Genomic DNA, 23,531 nt, shown 5'->3' with positions numbered 1-23,531 from the left:
TTTTTAAAAAGGAAAGGCAGCAAAAATTTCTAACTACTGGAAACGATTCCTGAAATCACTAAAATTAATTTCCTGTAGTTAATGTCTACGTCTTTCATCCCACAGCTGTTAACCATTTTTGGTTGTAAGTTTGCAAAAAGCAAATCAGTACTAAAAGCATAACCACCCAAAACTGTATTAAAGTTTTCTTAATCATATTTTATGGTAAATACAAAATATTACCCACTAAAAATCTGTTAAAGTTTGGAAGCAAATAAATTACTGCAACTTACTGAGTTTACTAAGGGCTTCCAGGTAGAAAAAAAATCTCAGAGACTATCTACCTTTATTTCCTTCCAAATACTACAGTAAAAAAAGATCACAGAATTCACAAAACAAATATAATACTTTTAGAAAATCACCTGAAGTTGCTAAAAGTTTTTTTTAAAAATCAATTTTGTTTCTCCTTAAACTACAGCATTATTTTTCTTTCCTTTCTAATTCCAGTTTTTGGTAAAAGAATTGTCTTATTTTGGAGGTGTGTTAAGAACATTTTCAGATATTCTTCCAAATGCCTTACTTGAATTTATTCATTTAATCCTCACAACAGCCCTATGAGGCAGGTACCTTTACCTATCTAGGATTTGATCCCAGCACTCTAGCTCAAAGCTTTTAACCATGATAAAACACTAATGTTTTAGTTAGTGAGATCAACCTTATAAAATAGTGGACAGTGCTTCCTCCTGGAGATTCTACGCCTATTGGCTTCCACACACCACGCCTTTCAGGTTGCTCTTTAATGGCTAGTGCTCCTCCTCAATACTGTTTTGGCCTCTTCACTTTGCTCCTGATAAACTCATGCATTTCTAAACATTAGCCATAATGTTTTAGGTAAGGCCTCTGAAATTCACCTCTCAAAAGTGGATTGTACTGGGGATTAACGAACTCTCAAAACCCAAATAGTTGGAGATATAACATTCAATAAAAATCAACATCAAAAACAATTTCTTTCAAACCTACACAGCCCCTCTTGAACTCTTCTTTCCCCCAGTCTGTCTGGTTTTAAACTTCAGCAAGTGCCATTCCTGCTCTACCTCCCATGTTACTTGCATCCATTCCTTCCTTTTTATTCTCATTCACCATACCACAAATCACTTTATTTTCTATTTGTAGTATCAAAATAAGTTCCTGGCCTCATTTTGCCAATTCAACTCTATTATGACTAACCAAACAGACTTACATACTATCTGGATTATCAGTCCTTTATCAAAAGACTATAACCGTTCCCATTGATCACAGAATTACAAAAACTGCTTAATTCACCTTTCAAGATTATCTATGATTTTTGAGATTTTTATTTCATGTTTACATCTTTTTATACTCCAGTTGAAAATTATTTACTATTTCTCAAATATGCTCTGTATCTTCTGGCTTCTGTGACTTTATTAACACAGCATCACGTGCATCTGTCAAAATCTTTCCCAACTTCAATTGTCTGTGTCAAAGTTCACCCTTCTCAGTTCATCTTCCTGATTCTCCCACAAACAGATGTGGTTTCTCACATCCCATCTCCAGAACCTTCCCAGTATTTTAATATGCTTCTCTTTTGCACTCATCACAATCTTAACTTCTTGTGGCTATTTAAATATGGGTTTTTCCCCTTCATATCCTCTAGAGAATTGTAGATATCTTGATTGTAAGCACTGTATTCTTAAGATTTTTTTTTTCAATATGGACCATTTTTAAAGTCTTTATTGAATTTGTTACAATACTGCTTCTGTTTTATGTTCTGTTTTTTTGGCCAAGAGGCACATGGGATCTTAGTTCCCCAACCAGGGATCGAACCAGCAACCCCTGAGTTGGAAGGCAAACTCTTAACCACTGGACTGCCAAGGAAGGCCCAGTATTATGTTTTAGTTAGGTTTGCATCCCTTTTCTCTCTCCCACCAAAGGGTAGCACACTTCGTTATCTCAAAACATACTTCTGGAATCAACAAAGGGTGTTTATTGAAAGGAAATAAAAAGCCTTTATCCTCACTCTAACAAAGCAATGTCTTTTTATCCTACATATCTTTCTTTTCATCCTAGATGCGCCCTGCCCTGCCCCGCCACCTGCAGCTCTCTCACAGACATATACTTACCTGATGCAGATGTATTGTGTGTCCCACACTACTCTGAAATAGGGGCAGATGGCATTTTCTATCAATGCATTCAGTGTTTTCAAAAGGATTTATTATAGTGTCTATCACAGGCTCTGGAGAACTCTAAAAGAAACAGATCCTCCCACCCAAGTAGCTCTGAACAGTGCTGTAACAAGGTAAGCATTTCCAGCAGTAACATCTCTCCCTTGGTGAAATAATAATATGATAATAAAGACAACTGCTTGAAAATGAGCCCTTCCATAGTGGGGGGAATCCCACACATCTAAGTCATCACAGAGCACCAGGCTGAGCTCCCTGTGTTATGCAGCAACTTCCCACTAGCTATGTATTTTACATATGGCAATGCATATATTTCAATGCTACTCTCTGTTTGTCCCACCCTCTCCTTCCCTTGCTCTGTCTGCAAGTCCATACTCTACACCTGTGTCTTTATTTCTGCTCTGCAAATAGTTTCATCAGTATCATTTTCCTAGATTCCATATATATGCATTAGTATGTGATATTTATCTTTCTCTTTCTGACTTCCTTCACTCTGTATAACAGGCTTCAGGTTCATCCACCTCAGTTCAACTAACTCAAATTCATCCCTTTTTATGGCTGAGCAATATTCCACTGTTTATATATGTACCACAACTTCTTTATCCATTCATCTGTGGATGGACATCTAGGTTGCCTTCATGTCCTGACTACTGTATTAGGTTGGTGCACAAGTAATTGTGGTATTCTATTTTTGAATTTTGCTGTTTTATATTGGAATACATTCTTAAGTAAATGTGGTTATGTTATGCATCATTTCAATGTGCATTTCTTACTTTAAGTTTTTTTGCTAATTACTTATTACTTGCTTTATATTTATATTACACATAATATAAATTAAATGTATTTTATATGTATTTTAGACTAGGGAAATGATGTTACACAAAAAGCACATTCAAGTGATTTGCTTATTCCATTCAAAATGGGTCATAAAGCAGCAGAGATAACTTGCAATATCAACACATTTGGCCGAGGAACTGCTAATGAACGTACAGTGCAGTGGTGGTTCAAGAAGTTTTGCAAAGGAGACGAGAGTCCTGAAGATGAGGAGCACAGTGACTGGGATCAGAAGTTGACAATGACCAGTTGAGAGCAATCACCAAAGCTTATCCTCTTATAACTACATGAGAAGTTGTTGAAGAACTCAATGTCAACATGTGGGCTGCACTTGAAGCAAATTGGAAAGGTGAAAAAACTCAGGAAGTGTTGCCTCATGAACTGATTGAAAATAATAAAAAATTGCTGTTTTGAAGTGTTGGCTTCTCCTATTCTGTGCAACAATGAACCATTTCTCGATTGGATTGTGACATTCGACAAAAAGTGGATTTTATACGACAACCAGTGATGACTAGTTCAGTGGCTGAACTGAGAAGTTTCAAAGCACTTCTCAAAGCCAAATCAGCGCTAGAAAAAGATCATGGTCAAAGTTTGGTGATCTGCTGTCAGTGTGGTCCATTATAGCTTTCTAAATCCTGGCAAAACCATTATACTTGAGAAATATGCTCAGCAAATCAATGAGATATACAGAAAACTTCAATGCCTGCAGCCGGCATGGGTCAACAGAATGGGCTCAATGCTCCATGATAACGCTCGACCACACATCACGCAATCAATACTTTGGTTGATTGAACTGGGCTAAGGAGTTTTGCCTCGTCCTCCATATTCACCTGACCTCTCACCAACCGACTACTACTTCTTCAAGCCTCTCAAAAAATTTTAGCAGGGAAAATGCTTCCACAACCGGCAGCATACAGAAAATGCTTCCCAAAAGTTCAGCAAATCCTAAAGCACAGATTTTTACACTACATAAAAACTATTTTTTATTGGCAAAAATGTGTAGATTGTAATGGTTCCTATTTTGATTAATAAAGACGTGTCTGAGCCTTGCTGCTGCTGCTGCTGCTAAGTCGCTTCAGTCATGTCCAACTCTGTGCGAACCCAGAGATGGCAGCCCACCAGGCTCCCCTGTCCCTGGGATTCTCTAGGCAAGAACAATGGAGTGGGTTGCCATTTCCTTCTCCAATGCATGAAAGTGAAAAGTGAAAGTGAAGTTGCTCAATCGTGTCCAACTCTTAGCGACCCCATGGACTGAAGCCTACCAGGCTGCTCCATCCATGGGATTTTCCAGGCAAGAATACTGGACTGGGGTGCCATATATGAAACAGCAATTACTTTTTCACCAACCTAATAAACAGTGCTGCAATGAACACTGGGATATGTGTGACTTTTTGAATTACGGTTTGGAGATTTCTTTTTTAATAAGGAAAATTTATAATGGAAGCAAAAGTTGAAAAACACTAAAATGAACTTTCATGTACTTCTGACTCAATTTTTAAAATGACCAACTTACGTGTGTGTAAGGATGTTCAGTTATGTCTAACTCTTTGTGACCCCATGCATGGTAGACTGCCAGGCTCCTCTGTCCAGGGGATTTTCCAGGCAAGAATACTGGAGTGGACTGCCATTTCCTTCTCCAGGGCTCTTCCTGACCCAGGAATCGAACCCACGTCGCCTGCAGCTCCTACACTGGCAGGTGGATTCTTTACCACTAAGCAATCTGGGAATCCTTATAGCTAATTACATTCATTTACACTCTCATCATTATTACTATTTTTAATAACAGCATTATTTGAGGTATAATTCACATGTCATACAATTCACCATTTAAAGCATACAGTTCAAAAAACAGCATATCGCTCAAAGATTTTTAATATATTCAAGGTTAGCAGGCATCACACAATTGATTTCAAAACATTTTTGTCACTTCAAAAGGAAATCCTGTCCTGATTAAAATCACTCTTCACTTACTCCCAGCCTTAGGTAACCACAAATCCACTGTTTTTATCAATTTGCCTATTCTGGACATTTCATATGGAGAAGGCAATGGCACCCCACTCTAGTACTCTTACCTGGAAAATCCCATGGATGGAGGAGCCTGGTAGGCTGCAGTCCATGGGGTCGCTAAGAGTCGGACACGACTGAGCGATTTCACTTTCACGCATTGGAGAAGGAAATGGCAACCCACTCCAATGTTCTTGCCTGGAGAATCCTAGGAACAGGGGAGCCTGGTGAGCTGCCGTCTATGGGGTTGCACAGAGTTGGACATGACTGAAGTGACTTAGCAGCAGCAGCAGCAGCAGCAGCAGCAGCAGCAGCAGCAGCAGCAGCAGCAGCAATACTCCATTGTATGAAAGAACCACTTTAATTCATTCATACGTCAGCTGATGGATATTTAAGTTGTTTTTACTTTTTGGCTATTACAAATATGCTGCTATAAATATATGCATACAGTTTTTGTGTGAACATATATCTTCGCTTTTCCTGGCTATATACTTAGGAGTAAAACTGATTGGTCAAGTGGAAACTTTACGTTCAATTATTTGAGGAACTGTAGATTGCTTTCCAAAGTGGCTGTGCCATTTAAAATTTTCATCAGCAATATATATAGATTCTAATTTTTCCACACCATCACGAATACTCGCAGTTGTCCATACATTTTACTTCAGCTACTAGAAAGCATGAAGTAGCACCTCACTGTGGTTCTGATGTACATTTTCCTGATGATCAGGGATGTTAAGCATCTTTTCATGTATTTATTGGTCATTTATTATCTTTGGAGAAACATATATTTAGATTCTCCAGTCACTGTAAATTCATCATTATCATTATTATTGACTTGTATGAGTTTATTAACTATTCTAGACACAAGTTCTTAATCATATATATGATTTGCAAACTTTTTTCCCCACGTGTGTTGTTTTTTTCTCCCCACTCTTGTGGTATCTTTTGGTACAGAAAAAAAAAATCTAAATTTTAATGGTACCCAATTTATATATTTTTCTTCCGTTTCTTATGCTTTCAGGGTCACATCTAAGAAACTGATGCCTAACTAACCCAAGGTGATAATGACTAATTTTTCTTCTGAAATGTAATAGTATTAGCTCTAAAACTTAGATCTTTATTTCATTTTAACTAAATTTTTGCATGTGACCCAATTGTCTTAGCACCATTTGTTCAAAGGAGATCAAAATATAAAAGATTTCTATCACTCCAGAAGGTTCTTCCATGCTCCCTCCTAGTTCATACTCCCACTTCATCCAGCAAACATCCATTCATTCACTCACTGCACCGGCAGACCTACCCATCCCAGAACTTTACCACTGGCAATATAACCATCTCCTAAAAATTTCCTTAATAACTGTTAACCTGAGTAAACATTCCAATCCCAAAGAAAGGCAATACCAAAGAACGTTCAAACTACTGCACAACTGCACTAATCTCACACGCTAGCAAGTAATGCTCAAAATTCTCCAAGCCAGGTTGCAACAGTATGTGAACTGTGAACTTTCAGATGTTCAAGCTGGATTTAGAAAAGGCAGAGAACCAGAGATCAAATTGCCAACATCCGCTGGATCATCAAAAAAGCAAGAGAGTTCCAGAAAAACATCTACTTTTGCTTGATTGACTATGCCAAAGTCTTTGACTGTGTGGATCACAACAAACTGTGGAAAATTCTTCAAGTGATGGGAATACCAGACCACTTGACCTGCCTCCTGAGAAATCTGTATGCAGGTCAAGAAGCAACAGTTGTAACTGGACATGGAACAACAGACTGGGTCCAAATCGGGAAAGGAGTACGTCAAGGCTGTATATTGTCACCGTGCTTATTTAACTTATATGCAGAGTACATCATGAGACATGTCAGGCTGGATGAAGCACAAGCTAGAATCAAGATTGCCAGGAGAAATATCAATAACCTCAGATACACCACCCTTATGGCAAAAAGCGAAGAAGAACTAAAGAGCCTCTTGATGAAAGTGAAAGAGAAAAGTGAAAAAGTTGGCTTAAAATTTAACATTCAGAAAACTAAGATCATGGAATCCAGTCCCATCACTTCATGGTAAAAGATGGGGAAACAGTGCAAACAGTGACACTTTATTTTTGGGAGTTCCAAAATCACCACAAATGATGACTGCAGCCATGAAATTAAAAGACACTTGTTCCTTGGAAGAAAAGCTATGATCAACCTAGACAACATATTAAAAAGCAGAGACCATTACTTTGCCAACAAAGGTCCCTGTAGTTAAAGTTATGGTTTTTCCAGTAGTCATGTATGGATGTGAGAGTTGGACTATAAGGAAAGCTGAGTGCTGAAGAACTGATGCTTTCGAACTGTGGTGTTGGAGAAGACTCTTGAGAGTCCCTTGGACTGCAAGGAGATAAAACTAGTCAATCCTAAAGGAAATCAGTCCTGAATATTCATTGGAAAGACTGATGATGAAGCTGAAACTCCAATACTTTGGCCCCCTGATGTGAAGAACCGACTCACTGGAAAAGACCCTGATGCTGGGAAAGATTGAAGGTGGGAGGAGAAGGGGACGACAGAGGAAGAGATGGCTGGATGGCATCACCAACCTGATGGACACGAGTTTGAGTAGGCTCCAAGAACTGGTGAGGACAGGGAAGCCTGCAGTTTTGCAGTCCATGGGGTCGCCAAGAATCAGACATGACTGAGTGACCGAACTGAACTCAATAAACATAAGTAATAGGAATTCTGCTCCTTGGATCCATATATCCCATCCTCTTTAACAACAACAACAAAAAAAAAAAAAAAAAAAATTCTCATTAATTTGGCAAAGGGAAACACATCTTATCACTTTTTCCTGAATCTGAAAATGCTATTGCTTTGTACTTTATTTGCAGTCAGTGAAAATAAAACAAAACACTGAATGGATTATATAAACAACTTTATTTTTCTGCTTCTCCTGAATTGGCAAGCTGACTTTTAAACAATTTATTTTTAACTGAAGGATAATGGCTTTGCAACATTACTTTTGTTTCTGTTATACATCAATATGAATTAGCCATAGGTATACACGTCTCCTCCCTCTTGAACCTACCCAATTTTGGAAATTTGTGTGAGGGTGGAGAGTACTGGATGCTCCATGAGCCTTTGAGTGCTCTTTTGCACTCTCTGCCATTTGTGCCTAATAGTATACTGGCCTTTAAAATTTTTTTTTTTGCTGAGAATTTGGTTTATTTTGACCCTCAATTTCTAGTTAAACAGTTTAGTCTCTGGATTTCTCATGCTTTGTGGAAATACATATTTTACATTCCCTGAGCCAGGGGCAGGGGGTTCAGGATGGGGGGACACATGAACACCCATGGCTGATTCATGTGAATGTATGGCAAAACCCATCAGAATATGGTAATTAGCCTACAATTAAAATAAAGAAATTAATTTAAAAGAAAAATAAAATTCTTCTCTTTATACTTCCTTATATGATGAGGTTTCTATGGTGTCTCCCAGTTTTGTTATTGTGTGGTTTATTGATTTGAATTGTATTTTTTATCTCACGTGGTTTAGTTAGGCGTTAACTAAGAGAAATACAAACCAACAGTCCAGTTGTCTGAATAGTAAAGATTAGCAAAATGTCTTCTTGAAATACAAGCTATCCCTTCAAAAATATTAAAAAAGAAGGTACAATATCATTTGCATATGACTCATATGTACCTGAAAAACCCAGGAGAATCAACTGAAAAATGACAACAGTCATGCATATAACAAAAGATAGGTAGCCATAATATATTAAAAAAGAAACCCTTAAAGTCAATCACAAAGACAAATAACATAATAGAAGAGTGAGCAAAAAAAAAAAAAAAGAAAAAAAACAGGCATATCTCAGAAGAAAAAACTCAAATGGCTGAAAAACATTCGAAAAAATGTTCAACCTGTTTAGTAATAAGGGAAATGGAAATTAAAATCAAAAGTAATACTTTCATATACCAAATAAATTGGGGAAATAGTCAGATAAGTGTTAATGAGGTCTAAAACAACTGTTGCCTTTCATTCCCACCACCTCAACGTGCCTGTCTGTAAGCTCCTTCCAGCAGTTCTGCCACAGCTGCAGTACCATACCTTTCCAGCATACATCACAGTAGTGTCAGAACTACTGACTTATACCTCTGTGCTCATTCATTTTTCCATTGCACTCTATACCACTTGATATATGTTTATTTTCTATCTTCCTCTTCTATGATTAAAAAGAGACTATTTTAGCTGCTAGGTCCTCAGCAGCTAAAAGTGCCTTTAATAAAGCAGGTGTTCAACAAGTATTAGCTGGATGAATAAATTAATTAAAAATGCTTATTATGGTTTATTACCATAATTACTAAGTCTCAGTCAGACCTTTCCTAGCCAGCACTAATTATTTGGATCTGAGATATTGAATCTACTTCAATCAAATTGTAATCATAGAATGTAATTTAGATTTTTACCAATTCAACTGACTTTTCTCCCTAATTGCTACAATTATAACCATCAACTGAGGGAATTCCCTGGCAGTCTAGTGGTTAGGACTCTGTGCTTTCACTGCTGAGAGTAAGGGTTCAATCCTTGGTAAAGGAACTACGATACTGCAAGCTGCACAGCATGGCCAAAATAAATTAACTAATTAAAAAATAAAATAAAATAAACTCTAACTAAAACAGTGAACTATCACAATTACTTGCAGCTTCTATTTTTCCTCTAAGGTCTGACTCAAACCAACTCTCCCATCCCCTACCAAACTAAAACTTGATGAAATCATCAACCTTATTTAAATTTCCTAGATACTACTTTTAATTCTGAGTGTTCCAGTTACTTATTGATAAATATTTTCACATTTGTTAAGAACATGAATAACAAAATCACTATCATAAGTTCAAATCTCACAGTTAAATGAAGAATTAAAGAAAAATTAAGCTGCTAATTTTAAATTAATCTTCCAAAAGAACTATCAGGGCATATAGAATAATTTTTGGATAAAGTACACAGATTTGCTCTCTCTTCCTTAGTGTGGCAGCCTGAGGTTTAAGAACAAACACTAATAGGAAACATATGGAAAAGATCAGTAACGGGATGAAATCTTGGCCCAAACACGATTAGCCACGTTTTACAGACCAGTGTCTCAAATAACAGATAAGATTTTTATAATATTGCCAAAACATCTCCTGAAACACTGTACACGTTTTAAAAGTATGAAGTATAACCAAATAAATCTTGTGAGTTATTTGTAAAAACTTAATGGAAAATACTATTTTGAGAAAACAAAAACAAATTTCAAGAATCACTTTATCTTATTAGTTTGTACAAGCTTGAAAGAATCTCCCAAAAGAATGAACTCAAAATTCACTGCCAAGAGACACAAGTTAACTCTCTGTTTAAAATATGAGAACATTAGTATAAAAATATAGCATTTAAGTAGTTAAGTGATACTCTTCAGGAGAGACTGTTCAGTGAAATTTGTAAATTTCCTACATCTGCAAAATAAAGGCAAAAATGGTTGGTCAACAGAAGTTTCTAACTCCATCTTATTTAATATTATAAAATTATTTTTTGTACTAGTAAAAATAGACAAATCAGAGATATACCTTCTGAGTAAATTCCATAACAAAGAGAATAATTCTATTTCAAATATTTTATTAGAAGGTATGCTAGTGGCTATATTTGAGGGGAAAGTGAGAAAGCTGATAGAAAAGAAGGTATAATTCTTTTTATGGAAAAGCAATCTCATGCTTTGTGGAAATACCATCTAATCTGTGTCACAAATGACAGTCTATTTCATTTAAAAAATAAACTAGAAGTGAAATGCTGTATATTTCTAATCCTGATTCCTTGTCTTAATAAAGGAAAGCACTGGTGAGAACACAAGGTTATCAGATAACCAAAGTCTCAAGATGACTCTGAGTTCCACCTTAAAATGCCAGACACTGAACTCCATGTTACTGTGAACCTTAATTTGAAGAATTCTTTGGCATGAAAATGAAAATAAAAACAGTAATCAGTACATGCTGTTTCATTTAGTTCTGTTTGCCTTTCATATTAGAGGAAATTCTTGCCATTCCTCAAACCAAAATTAAGGGGGAAAGAAAGAAGTAAGCCACATAAATCTGACCAAGAACACAAGCATTTAAATTAAGAGTCCACAAAGTTTCAGATAATGAAAAGAAATACATAATTTTCATTCAACCTAAGTATTTTCCAAGCAGATTATATTTGCTTAAATTGCTATAGCAATTCAAGGGACAGCCCTGCCTGAACACAACAGTTACTGTGGATTTTTAAGAGACTCAGTTTAAGAATTCAGGAATTTCTGATTCATTCACAGGATTTGCAAATTCATCAGCCCCTGAAAACTAAAGCAAATTCAACAGGTATGATGATAAAATAATTTTCAATTTTTTAAAAAATTCCTGCTGTTAAAAGTTAAGTATATTTGATTTAACATTAAAATAGATTATAGCCACCATAAATGCATAATTTTGGTAAGCAATATCTGGTAAAAGTTACATTAAATTTTGATTAGCCAAATATTCAGGGAAAGAAGTAATGCAGGAAATTTAATTTTCTAACTTAAGGTTTACCCAATAAAATAATCTTTGTTTAGATTTTTTTTTTACTTTGAATGAAAGACTTTCAGGTTAATACAGTAGTTTTCTGTTTCTCTTTCTTTCTCTTTCTCAACTTTGACAAAAAAAGTTGCTGACAAAAAATCAGCAAACACCTTTTAGTCATACATCTGAGCAATGCTAGAGATTCTGGTTGTAAAGAAATGGGCATTTGTATAAATTTCACTGGACATTTTCTCAAAATTTCTCTATTAACCAAATATTACAATGTGTTTGCCTCTTCCTCAAAGAGAAAATATAAGTTCTGTAGCTCTAAAGGATCTAGTTTCTTGGGTTTCAGTTAACTAAGATTCAAATGTATTATGGCTAAAAATAACCTTGAGACTTTCTTTCATAGCAAGAATCTTACTTCTTTAGGCCTTGGGTGTGATACTGACGTATACAACTTTCATTTTACAGACTTAAATTTAAAACTGCTTTGGAAAAAATTCTGAATTATATACTAATAGTTGGTCTCATTACATTTTAGCTTCTATGGCATACCAATGAGACAAGTATTTAAAATAATTAAACGCTATGAAGCTTTCAAATTATTTCAAACTTTCCAGAACAAAATTCCATCTCAATTTGATTAGTAATTTAAGTTAGAACTTTCTTGATGAAAGTATGAGTGTTTTTTTCCAGGTAGGAGAAATGTTATGACATAGAAACTTTTTTAGCTATAATATGAAAAATACACATTAACAAATAATTTTAAAAGCCTGGTAACATGTTTCACTTTGCTTTAAACTTTCTGTTTCACATTTGTTATTTTTCTACTAAACCAGGTAATAGAAAAGTGAATATAATATATTGTGACAGAAATATTTAATAGAAAAGAAAACAGCCATGTTCTCTGTGACTATGTTCTTTTAGAGAAATCACTGCGGTGAAATAAATGCCTAGAAACAATCAACATTAGTAGTAATAAACATCACCAACAAGATGCAATCTATAATCAATCAATCAATCATTCATTTAGCAAATTTTTGAGCACTTCCACAATGTTCATTGTACTCCAGCCTATCAAAAATTAGAAGTTGGGATATGAGATGATTGACAATGAGTTATAATGTTTCACTATGACTTATCCTATAGGAAACATGGCATAAATTGCTGAACATCAAAGGTAGAAGTAATAACAATATGCTTAACAAATGACTGGTAAACAATTAGCTGAATGAAAAATTTGGATGAAAAGAAATAAGATCACTGTAACAAGTAAAATGATCAGGGGTGAAGTTGAGGAGTAAGAGGAATAGAAAATAACGGCTATATCCATGAAGACGGAATGGATTTCTGAACAGAAAACTGCAGTAAGTCAAAAGGGAGTGGGACAAAGTTGAGCTATAGAGCCAAGGTCTTCCATGAATGAGGGCTCAATGGATGAGCTCAGATTCAGAAGACAAACTGTCTTCAAGGAAGGACCTTTCTTCTTAGTTGGCCAAAAAGATCAAAAGCAGATAATACTAAGAATCTCCTTATTTTCAGAAAGGCCACCATCTTCAGGTCTGGATGCCAAGTCAAAGGTAAAGGCTGAACTAAAAAGTATCATCCAGGTCTCTCCCCCCAACCCCAAATTTCTCGTAACTATCGAATAGTCACAACTTTAATTTTCAAATATAAGGTTACTAATTGATAATTACTGATGTTCTTAACACAAGGGTAAAATTCAGAGCTCTAATGAGTAGTGCTGTTTTTGAAGTTCAACTGTATAACAGTCAACCTCTGAGACCCTCTACATGGCCTGATCCTGCGTAGTTGTATGTTTTTGCCTCTTTGCTTCTACTTTCATCTCAACTTCATGGAGCAGTACTTTAAATGAAGTATGACAAGTACTTTTTAAAAAGTTGATATGCTATAGTACTGATATAATGAGTATATAAAATACTATAAATTTAATATGTAAAATATTATCAACCAGAGAGTAATATGTATAGAATGTTCTATTATCCATTCCTGCTAATCTCCCCAAATCTTGGCCAAATGATGTCTACAAAGATTTCCCTGTCTCACTCTTGCAGAGTTAAGCCACTGGCTCCCACAGCACTGATATCTCTGCTGCAAGCCATAGTTCCCTTTGTCTGAGAATCGGTTCACTGTGTTGTGACTCTCTTGTCCACTAAATTGAATGCTCTTTATAGAAGGAGCCATGTCTTCATGTCTTTTTCAGTCTGTGTTCCCCACCGATCACAATGCCTCACCCCTAAAATTCAAGACAATTACTGAATAACCAAATCAAACTAAATAAATCACTAGTAATATTTTTTACTTTGGGATAAGACCATACTCTTTCACTTCCCCTCCCAGGACTCTTACTTGATGCACGAACACTGCAGTGTGAAGATCATGGCTCAACTATATTAATGAACTAGGTGTTCATTCCCAACATGCAAATTCCTAAGATCACAATTTAGGCCTCAAGGTTCTGGGCCAGATTAGCTGTACAATCTTATTTTGCTATTTCAACAGTTAACCACAACTTCCCAAACATCTCATCCTTTGTTGCTTTACATGTTTTTTGCTCATTTCTTTTATCTGCAAATTTTCTTCTCTACTTCCCTCTGTGAGAACCTTCATATTCCTTCAAAGTCTAATTTAAATGCCATGTCCTTCATGGATCAAATGGATAAGAAGGAACAACAGATGGAATCTAACTGATTATCAAAAGGAAACTACAAATTTCAAAGGCAAAACTGTTTAAAAAGATCAAATCATTACTGTTTGGCATTTTCTGTAGGAAGGGATAGGATTAAATACAAGACAATATATTAGAGTAAATGATTATCTATTATAGTTTCTGAGTGAAAAAGGAAGCAGGGTCATCATCCAAAAGCAATGGTGAGGTTTTAGAGGCTTGTGTAGGAGAAAGGGAAAAGGAATGGACTAATGAGATGTCACAAAGGCAGCACTTCAACGGTCATGACTTTAAAGTGAGCCAGTTGGCACAGTCCTATTGCTGTCAGCTGCATGAGTCAGGCTATGGGAGGATGGAGAACTGGAGTAACCAGGGTTGGACTATGAAGATTCAAGGAGCCAGCAAACTGAGGGCATGTGCAGCGATGGCCATGATGCACTATGGGTTTAGGTTGGTAGGACCTGAGTATACTGAGAGGTATGAATGAGGAGCAGTGAAAAACAGTTGGATCAATAATTTTTAGGTCCCATTGAAAGTAAAAATTGTTGCAGTTGGAGTTACTACATGAAGTAAGTTATAAAGACAGGAGATAGCAGTCAGCATGCAAAGGACTTGCAGTACCTTGTCTTTGACAAGACCCAAAGGTACTGTGGGTGCACAAGGGCAAGCTCAGCCGCTTCAATTGTGTCTGACTCTTTGTGACTATGGACTGTAGCCTGCCAGGCTCCTCTGTCCACAAGATTCTCCACTCAAGAATACTGGAGTGGGTTGGTATGCCCTCCTCCGGTGGATCTCCCCAACCCAGGGATCAAGCCTGCATGTCTTACATCTCCTGCACTGGCAGGAGGGTTCTTCATTGCTAGTGGCACCTGGGAAACTAGAGGAATATTTACATTCTGTACTATTCAGATTCTGACAAGAAAAGAAAAAAGACTAAGAAACTAAGTTGTTAGGATCTAGGGCACCCTTTCTCAAAGAGGGTTCTGTCAGAGAAAATGATTTAAGTAACTATTTTTTCATTTATCCAATGATGAAAAATAATACCATTCTAGATGAACAGGAGATAAGCTATTTCATTACATACAATGATGTAGGATATTAATTCTGTGAGAATATTAATCTTCTCATGAAATCCTAGATGAGAAGGGTAGAGAAAAAAGGCCTTATAATAAAAGAGGTATGATTTTTTTAAAACTTTTCCTAAATAACATACTTATTCCATCTGGATCACTTTCTAATTTGGAAAGTACTTTTAACATGCATACCTCATATGCATTTATGACAATAACAACTACCAAGTGAGATAAGCAGGCAAGTGATTATAGTTCTTATTTTACTGATGAGGCAAGAGGCAGATATAAGTGACTCGACTGTCATAAGTGATAGGACTGAAATGAAGGTTTTCAGGCTCCTCATCCAGTTCACATATCCCATCATTCACTACAACTTCAAGTTTCAGCATGACTGTTGTCATTTGTCTCTCTTTCACAAGCTGGGCCTCCCTCTTTTACAATCCTACCCCACACATACCCTCCTTTTCACTGTATTGCACGTCTGATTCTCCACTAGACCCAAACTCCTTGGAAATAAGGAGTGTGTTTTTAATACCTGTGTATCTAGAAATTAACTCAAAAAAAAAAATAGTGGAAAGAAAAAAGCTAGGAGGGTAATTAGGAAAAATGTATAGAATAACCAATTAGAAACTAAAACTTTGTAGAATGTAAATATTGTGTATATCTAGGATTTGATGCAGTTATTCAAGTAGAGTCAGAGACAAAATAAGTGGATTCTGGAAACGATTTCACAGGGAAAATTTGAAGTGACAATCAGACTTGGACAGAAAACACTGAGAGGAAACATGATATTTACTTTTAATATCTCAAGCTTTCACATAAAATGGAGTGTTCTATGTTTTTCCAAAGAACAGAAAAGAACATCAGCAAACAGGAGTTACAGTGGGCAAATTTTGGTCAGGATTAATAATCTCCTAAGTAACTAAAACATAGGGTCTTTCTTCTCACAGGTAGTGAACATCACTGACAGGGCCAAATAGTGAGACCATCTAATATCCATATGGAAAAAGCACTTAGCTTTGGGGTAGAAAGATGTCATGCTATCATTGTGAATCCACAGTTTAGTAAGCAAGACAAATCGAGATTCTCTAAAAAGATGATTACTTAATCTGGTTCAATGCAGTACGAGGCTTTTTAAAAAATATCACCTTAAACATTAATTTTGTTCTGAGCAGCAGCCATTAATTCTGGACGTTCTTTTACATATTTCAAATCAGACATAGATATTGTACATTTTAGATAACTGTCCATTTATATAAGAATTATTACATGTTTCACTCACTTTTTCCACTATATATTTCCCTTTGTCTTGTAATAGGACAAAAAAGGAACATGGGCTTTTCAAGTTCAGTATGTGTCCTTTTCTTCTTTCTTGGAGTCAAAGTATATTGCCAATATGAAAGTTATCAGTGGGATGAAGATTATGACCAAGAACCAGATGATGTCTACCAAACAGAATTCCAATTAAATATAAACTATGAAGCTCCATTTCATCAGCATACTTTAGGTTGTGCCAGTGAATGCTTCTGTCCACCTAACTTTCCATCATCAATGTACTGTGATAATCGCAAATTAAAGACTATCCCAAATATTCCAGCACACATTCAGCAAGTCTATCTTCAGTTTAATGAAATTGAGGCTGTGACTGCAGATTCATTTATCAATGCCACTCATCTTAAAGAAATCAACCTCAGCCACAACAAAATTAAATCTCAAAAGATTGATCATGGTGTGTTTGCTAAACTGTCAAATCTACTACAGCTTCACCTACAGCACAACAATTTAGAAGACTTTCCGTTTCCTCTTCCTAAGTCTTTGGAAAGGATTTTTCTAGGTTACAATGAAATCTCCAGACTGCAGACAAATGCTGTGAGTGGGCTTGTCAACTTGACCATGCTTGATCTCTGTTTTAATAAAATTGATGATTCTATGTTACAAGAAAAAGCACTTGCCAAAATGGAAAAATTAATGCAGCTCAATCTATGTAATAATAGATTAGAATCAATGCCTCCTGGTTTGCCTTCTTCACTTATGTATCTGTCTTTAGAAAATAATTCAATATCTTCTATACCAGAAAATTACTTCAACGAACTTCCAAAACTTCATGCGCTAAGAATATCACACAACAAACTACAAGACATTCCATATAATATTTTTAATCTTTCCAGCCTTATAGAGCTCAATGTTGGACACAACAAACTGAAGCAAGCATTCTATATTCCAAGGAATTTACAACACCTATACCTAGAAAATAATGAAATTGAAAGTATGTAAAATTTCATTTTGTGTATGTCTGTGTTTTACTATTTATTTGTAATTTTTATTTTATATTGGAGCATAGTTGAATAACACTGTTGTGTTAGGGTCAGGCGTATAGCAAAGGAATTCAGTTATATATATATAAATATCTATTTTTTTCAATTCTTTTCTTTTAGGTTACTACCAAATATTGAGCAATGTTCCCTGTTCTAGGTCCTTGTTGGTTACCTATTCTGTTCATCTATTTATTTATGGCTGTCCTGGGTCTCTGCTGCTGCAAACGGGAACTACTCTCTAGCTGTAGCACACAGGCTTTCGAGTGTGGGTTCAGTAGCTGTGGTGCAGGGGCTTAGTTGCCCCACTACACGTGGAACCTTCCCAGACCAGGATCGAACCTGTGTTCCCAGCACTGGCAGGCAGATTCCAAACCACTGGACCACCAGGGAAGTCCATTATTGTCTGTTAAAGATACAAAAAAAAAATCTTATTTTGTTCTTTTAAAGAACAGATCTTTAAAAGCCCATGCTTTAAATCGCACTACAAATTACAAATGGTTGCTTTGAAGCTGGCTAAGGAAATGGCAGAAATGGGCCCCAGAGAAATTTGTACTTCAAGGTTTATAGTCTTTTCTATTAAATGTTATCACTTTGAACTTTGAGAATATGTACTACCAAGTATATGAAAAAATATGAAATACTATAGAGTATACAAAGAAATATGAGATCTTGAATAGTAGAACTATACGTGATTTTCACTTTTTTTTCTCTGAGATTGTTTCTGCTAGGAATTTATTACTTAAATAATTTATTTAATAATTAAATAATTACTTAATAGCCAATGAAGCCATCATTTATTTAGATAATATAAAATTCACTTATAGTTTCATTTTATTATTTGATTACTATAAAAATAATTAAACCTAATAAATATTTTAATAAAATCCATTATAGTATTATGGATATAATACAGAAGGATTAATTTTTAATTTGTATTTTTCAGATGTCAATGTCACAGTGATGTGTCCATCAGTTGATCCACTACATTACCACCATTTAACATACATTCGTGTAGATCAAAATAAGCTGAAAGCACCAATAAGCTCATACATTTTCTCCTGCTTCCCTCATATACACACTATTTACTATGGTGAACAACAAAGTACTAATGGTCAAACGATACAACTGAAGACCCAAGTTTTCAGGAGATTTCAAGATGATGGTGACAGTGAAGATGATGATGATCACCATGAAGGCCCAGAAGGAGAAGGAACAGAAGAAAACATTGATGCTCACTATTATGGAAGTCAAGAATGGCAAGAAACTAAATAGGTATACATTTATAACTTCATAAGATCTTATTATTCAATATAAATTTAGCTAAATATGCATAGCTCATAGTAATATGGTTAGAATTGAGTACTCAGCATACTAAGATCAGATTGAATTAAGGTTGTTGATAACATCTGCATCATTATATAGGATTAGAATTCCCTCAAAATGATACAAATCTTGTAGAAATATAAATTAGAATGACAAGTAGGATCAAAAACTACACTTTGAACATAAAATTATCATGTTGAGAAAAAAAACAAGTATGCTCATTTATATTAACAATAATTTTTCTAAAAATGATGAAAGAAGTAGCATTAGAAACTAAAAACTGTAAACCACGTAATTTAAATCACTATGAGTATAGTGTTTAAATGCCAAGAGGTTAAGTAATGTAATAGGCAGCAACTCATTTAAGGAATAGACGATTTCCTTTGATTTAATCTCCAGAAAAGCTTTCATATTTTTTATTTGTCATCACCATGACAGCTACCCACCCTGGTCCTACCACTTAGAGCACAGAATGATAGTTTTGATTTTCAAAAGAGGTTATCTTAACTAAGGATCCAAGGCACACAAATTTATGAAATCAACTAGTCTTACTTTTTTGTTGTTTTAAATTTATTTATTTTTTTATTGAAGGATAATTGCTTTAAAGAATTTAACAGTTTTCTGTCAAACCTCAACATGAATTAGCCATAGGTATACATATATCCTCTCCCTCCTGAACCCCCTTTCCATCTCCCTCCCCATCCCACCCCTCCAGCCTGACACAGAGCCCTTGTCTGAGTTTCCTGAATCACATAGCAAATTCCCGCCAGCCATCTATTTTACACATGGTAATGTAAGTTTCCATGTTACTCTTTCCATACATCTCACTCTCTCCTCCCCGCTCCCCATGTCCATAAATCTATTCTCTGTGTCTGTTTCTCTACTGCTGCTCTGTGAATAAATTCTTCAGTACCATTTTTCTAGATTCCATATATATGCATTAGAATACAATATTTATCTTTCTCTTTCTGACTTACTTCACTCTGTATAATAGATTCTAGGTTCATTCGCCTTATTAGAACTGACTCAAAGGTGTCCCTTTTAATGGCCGAGTAACATTCCGTTGTGTATATGTACCACAACTTCTTTATCCATTCATCTCTCAGTGGATATCTAGGTTGCTTCTATGTTCTAGCTATTGTAAACAGCGCTGCCGTGAAAAATGGGATACATGTGCCTTTGAAATCAACTCGTCTTACTTTTCTCTCAGAGCACCAAAGCAACAAAAACTTAAACCTTGTATTTGGATGTCTGCATGCATGCATGCTAAGATGCTTCAGCCATGTCTGATTCTTTGCAACCTTATGGATTGTAGCCGGCCAGGTGGGGTCGCAAAGAGTCGGACACGACTGAGCGACTGAACTGAACTGAACTGAGGCTCCTCTGTCCATGGAGATTCTCCAGGCAAGAATACTGGAGTGGGTTGCCATGCTCTCTTCTATGGGATCTTCCTGACCTAGGGATAGAACCGGCATCTCTTATGTCTCCCACATTGGCAGACGGGTTCTTTACCATTGGCACCACCTGGGACGCCCATTTGGATGCCAGAAAAACAGCATAATTTGTATTTTAGCAAATTCCAGCTATTGTACAACACAATCTTTTCTATGTTCCATTTTAATTGGGATAAATATTTTTATAATAAATTCACTAGAGAAAGGTTTCAGTTACATAAAACTTTGCTAATAAATGATTGCTCTATTTATAAGATTAAGTTAATGTTAGCACAAGAAAGTATATCAGCATTATTAACACTTCTATTTTCCTAGCACAATATATTAGAAACATATATGTATATCAGCCAATGTTTATGTACATATGCTAAAGTTGAATAGAGTTCCTTTGACATTTGAATAACAGGTTTTGATATCTTCTTTAAAACCTTAATAATCACATATCATTTTGAAGCATTTTAAGTATGCCTTATAATGGAATATAACTTCTATGATGAACTTTCTTGATTTACCAGGTTAGTATTTTATAGAATTCCTCAGGTAAGGAATAAACATAAATCTGGGACTGCCTATATAGGAAACTCCTAAAAAAAAATTTTTTTTTAAACAGTATTCAAAAAGACCAGACAATTAGAACAATATTTTAGAAGCAGTTTTCCAGCAATGAGTCTACCTTTTTGGAGATGACAGTTTAAAATGAAGCCTCTAATGCTCATTTATATCTTTGAGCAGGTTATTAACATTTAGCAGAAACAGACTACCTGTGTGTCCTAGGGGTTAGCTCAACAATCCAGAGTGAATATGAACAATACTCCATTCATTCACTTAATAAACATTCATCAAGTCATTTGGCATGTAGGGCTTAGCAATGAGACGTCAAACAGAATAGGTATGTGCATCTGTGACACTGTAAGGCAACAGCTATGATGGTAAGAGGTAAATGTTAGTGATGTGGGTAAAGCACATTTTCAAAAGAGGTAAAAAACTTTAAGGACCATCTCCCCCTTTACTGACATTTTAAAAAACAGGGTTACAAATGTAAACATTTATTATGAACTAACATATGGAAAACACTGTGGATGTTTTATGAGACGAGAAAGAGAAGACTATTTAAAATTTAATGAGCGCTGTCAGGAAAATGCAAACTATAAAAAACTACAACCAGACAGTTTACATTCCCTGGATGGCTGAAATCAAAAAGGCAAATAAACAATAAGTATTAATGAGGAGATGCAGAAAGTGGAATCCACTGGTGACGAAGTCAAATTGTACAGCTGCTTTGGAAAGCAGTCTGGCAGTCCTTCAATTAGTCACCTATGAACCAAGAATTCCCTTCCTAGATATATACCTAAGAAAACTGAGCACATGTGGTCACACAAAAATATGCACACAAATGTTCACAGCAGCATTATCCATTTATAGCCAAAAAGTAGAAACCACCCAAATGTCCTTCAGCTAATGAAAGGATAAACAAAATGTGGTATATCCACACAATGGAATATTATTCAGTCAAAGAAGGAAGGATGTTAATACATGTTATAACAGAGATGAACCATGAGAACATTATGCTAGCTAGTGAAAAGTCAGTCACAGAACACGTATCGCATGATTCCATTTATATGAAATGTCTAAAACAGGCAAAACTATAGACACAGAAAGATTATTGGTTGCCTGGGGTTGGGGAGCAGGAGAAACAGGGGAAGTAGGCAGTGACTGATAATGGATAGAGAATTTCTTTTTGGGTGATGAAAATATTCTAAAATTGACTGTAGTGATGACTGTACAAGTTTGAAAACACCAAAAGCTACTGAATTGTACCCTTTAAAAAAGTGAGTTGTATGAGATGTGAATTATTTCAATAAAGCTGTTATTTAAAAATTTAACAAAGAAAATAAGATGTAATAACTCATTCTAACAAAAGAAAGAAAGAAAGAAAATGTGGCAGTAACTGAAAAATGATATGAAAACAGATATATTAACTTTACTTCTGGCCAGGATGTGGTGAAGCAACTGAAGGCTTCAAGGAAGAGGTGGTACTTTGATGTGTGAGTAGTGACTGACTGGCAGGAGTGAAGAAAATAAGGTCCCACGGTGAGATTAACATAAAGATGAGGTAATTAGTTATTTCGCTTCTTGTATAGTTAAAACACTCCAAATTTTGAGAATTATGGAGCACCTATTTTTATCTCCTCCTAAACTGACAAAAGAAAATATATTTAAGAACAGGCTTAGCGAAGAAAAAAACCTGATGGAAACATGGAATTTGAAATCAGATATACCTTGGTAGAAGCCTGACTTCACTCTTGTAACTAAGCAAGATGACTCTGAGTGAGTTACTTCTTGAAGTCTCTCTTTCTGCATTTCTGTAAGGAAGGTGGTTCTCACAGGGCTGTTATAAGGACAAGTAGAGATAGTATACATACCATAGCATTTAACAAAGCACATGCCAGTTACAAGGGTTTCCTGTGGCTCAGCAGTAAAGAATGCCTGCAATGCAGGAGACGAAGGAGATGCAGGTTCGATCCCTAGTAGGGAAGATCTCCTGGAGGAGGAAATGGCAACCTACTCCAGTATTCTTGTCGAGACAATCCTATGGACAGAGGAGGCTGGCAGGCTACAGCCTAGGGGGTCACAAAGAGCGACTGAGCACGCACACACATGCATGCCAGTTACAGGTATCCTACAAGCAGCAACTATTATTGCAGCATGTCCAGCCCAACCTCCCACTGGATCTATGTGCCCCGAGCTGTCAGCTGTGCTTCACATGCCTCAGTGGACCCTCTAGAAAGGAGTTTGCATCTTTCAGGTTCCTTCCAAGGTTCTATTGTACAAAAGATTAGTAAACAAGAGAGAATTTACTAAAGGTTTCATTAGGGAGAGAGAAGAGAGATCTAAAATCATATATCCACAACAAACATATTCCAAGTCATTATTTGATGGTTTAGCTTTCCAAAGCACCTCTAGATAGCCTAGAAGGATGGGGAGCAGAGTTTCCCAGACCCTTCATGAGGCATTTGGCTGGCTGGCTCCTCTGGCCAGAGTAAGGTGAAACTCTTCTTGTCTATTAGGTAGAAGAGGTCAAAGGGGCCAACTCTGCTCTCCCTTTAAAGGCAAGTACGTAT

General features: G+C 35.9%; 2 protein-coding genes across 2 annotated transcripts in view; one reads left to right on the top strand and one right to left on the bottom strand.

Annotated features, from left to right (window-relative positions):
* CENPP (centromere protein P) overlaps positions 1-23,531 on the bottom strand; it is a 233,033-nt gene that overhangs the window by 116,116 nt on the left and 93,386 nt on the right. The window lies entirely within an intron of this gene.
* On the top strand, positions 16,650-18,904 carry OMD (osteomodulin). The gene is made up of 2 exons (XM_068974339.1): positions 16,650-17,583; positions 18,576-18,904. Exons 1-2 carry the CDS (start codon positions 16,650-16,652, stop codon positions 18,902-18,904), a joined length of 1,263 nt encoding a protein of 420 aa, XP_068830440.1.

This window comes from Capricornis sumatraensis, chromosome 6 (genome assembly GCF_032405125.1).
Source record: "Capricornis sumatraensis isolate serow.1 chromosome 6, serow.2, whole genome shotgun sequence".
Lineage (NCBI taxonomy): Eukaryota > Metazoa > Chordata > Mammalia > Artiodactyla > Bovidae > Capricornis > Capricornis sumatraensis.
This window is presented reverse-complemented; position numbering and strand designations above follow the sequence as displayed.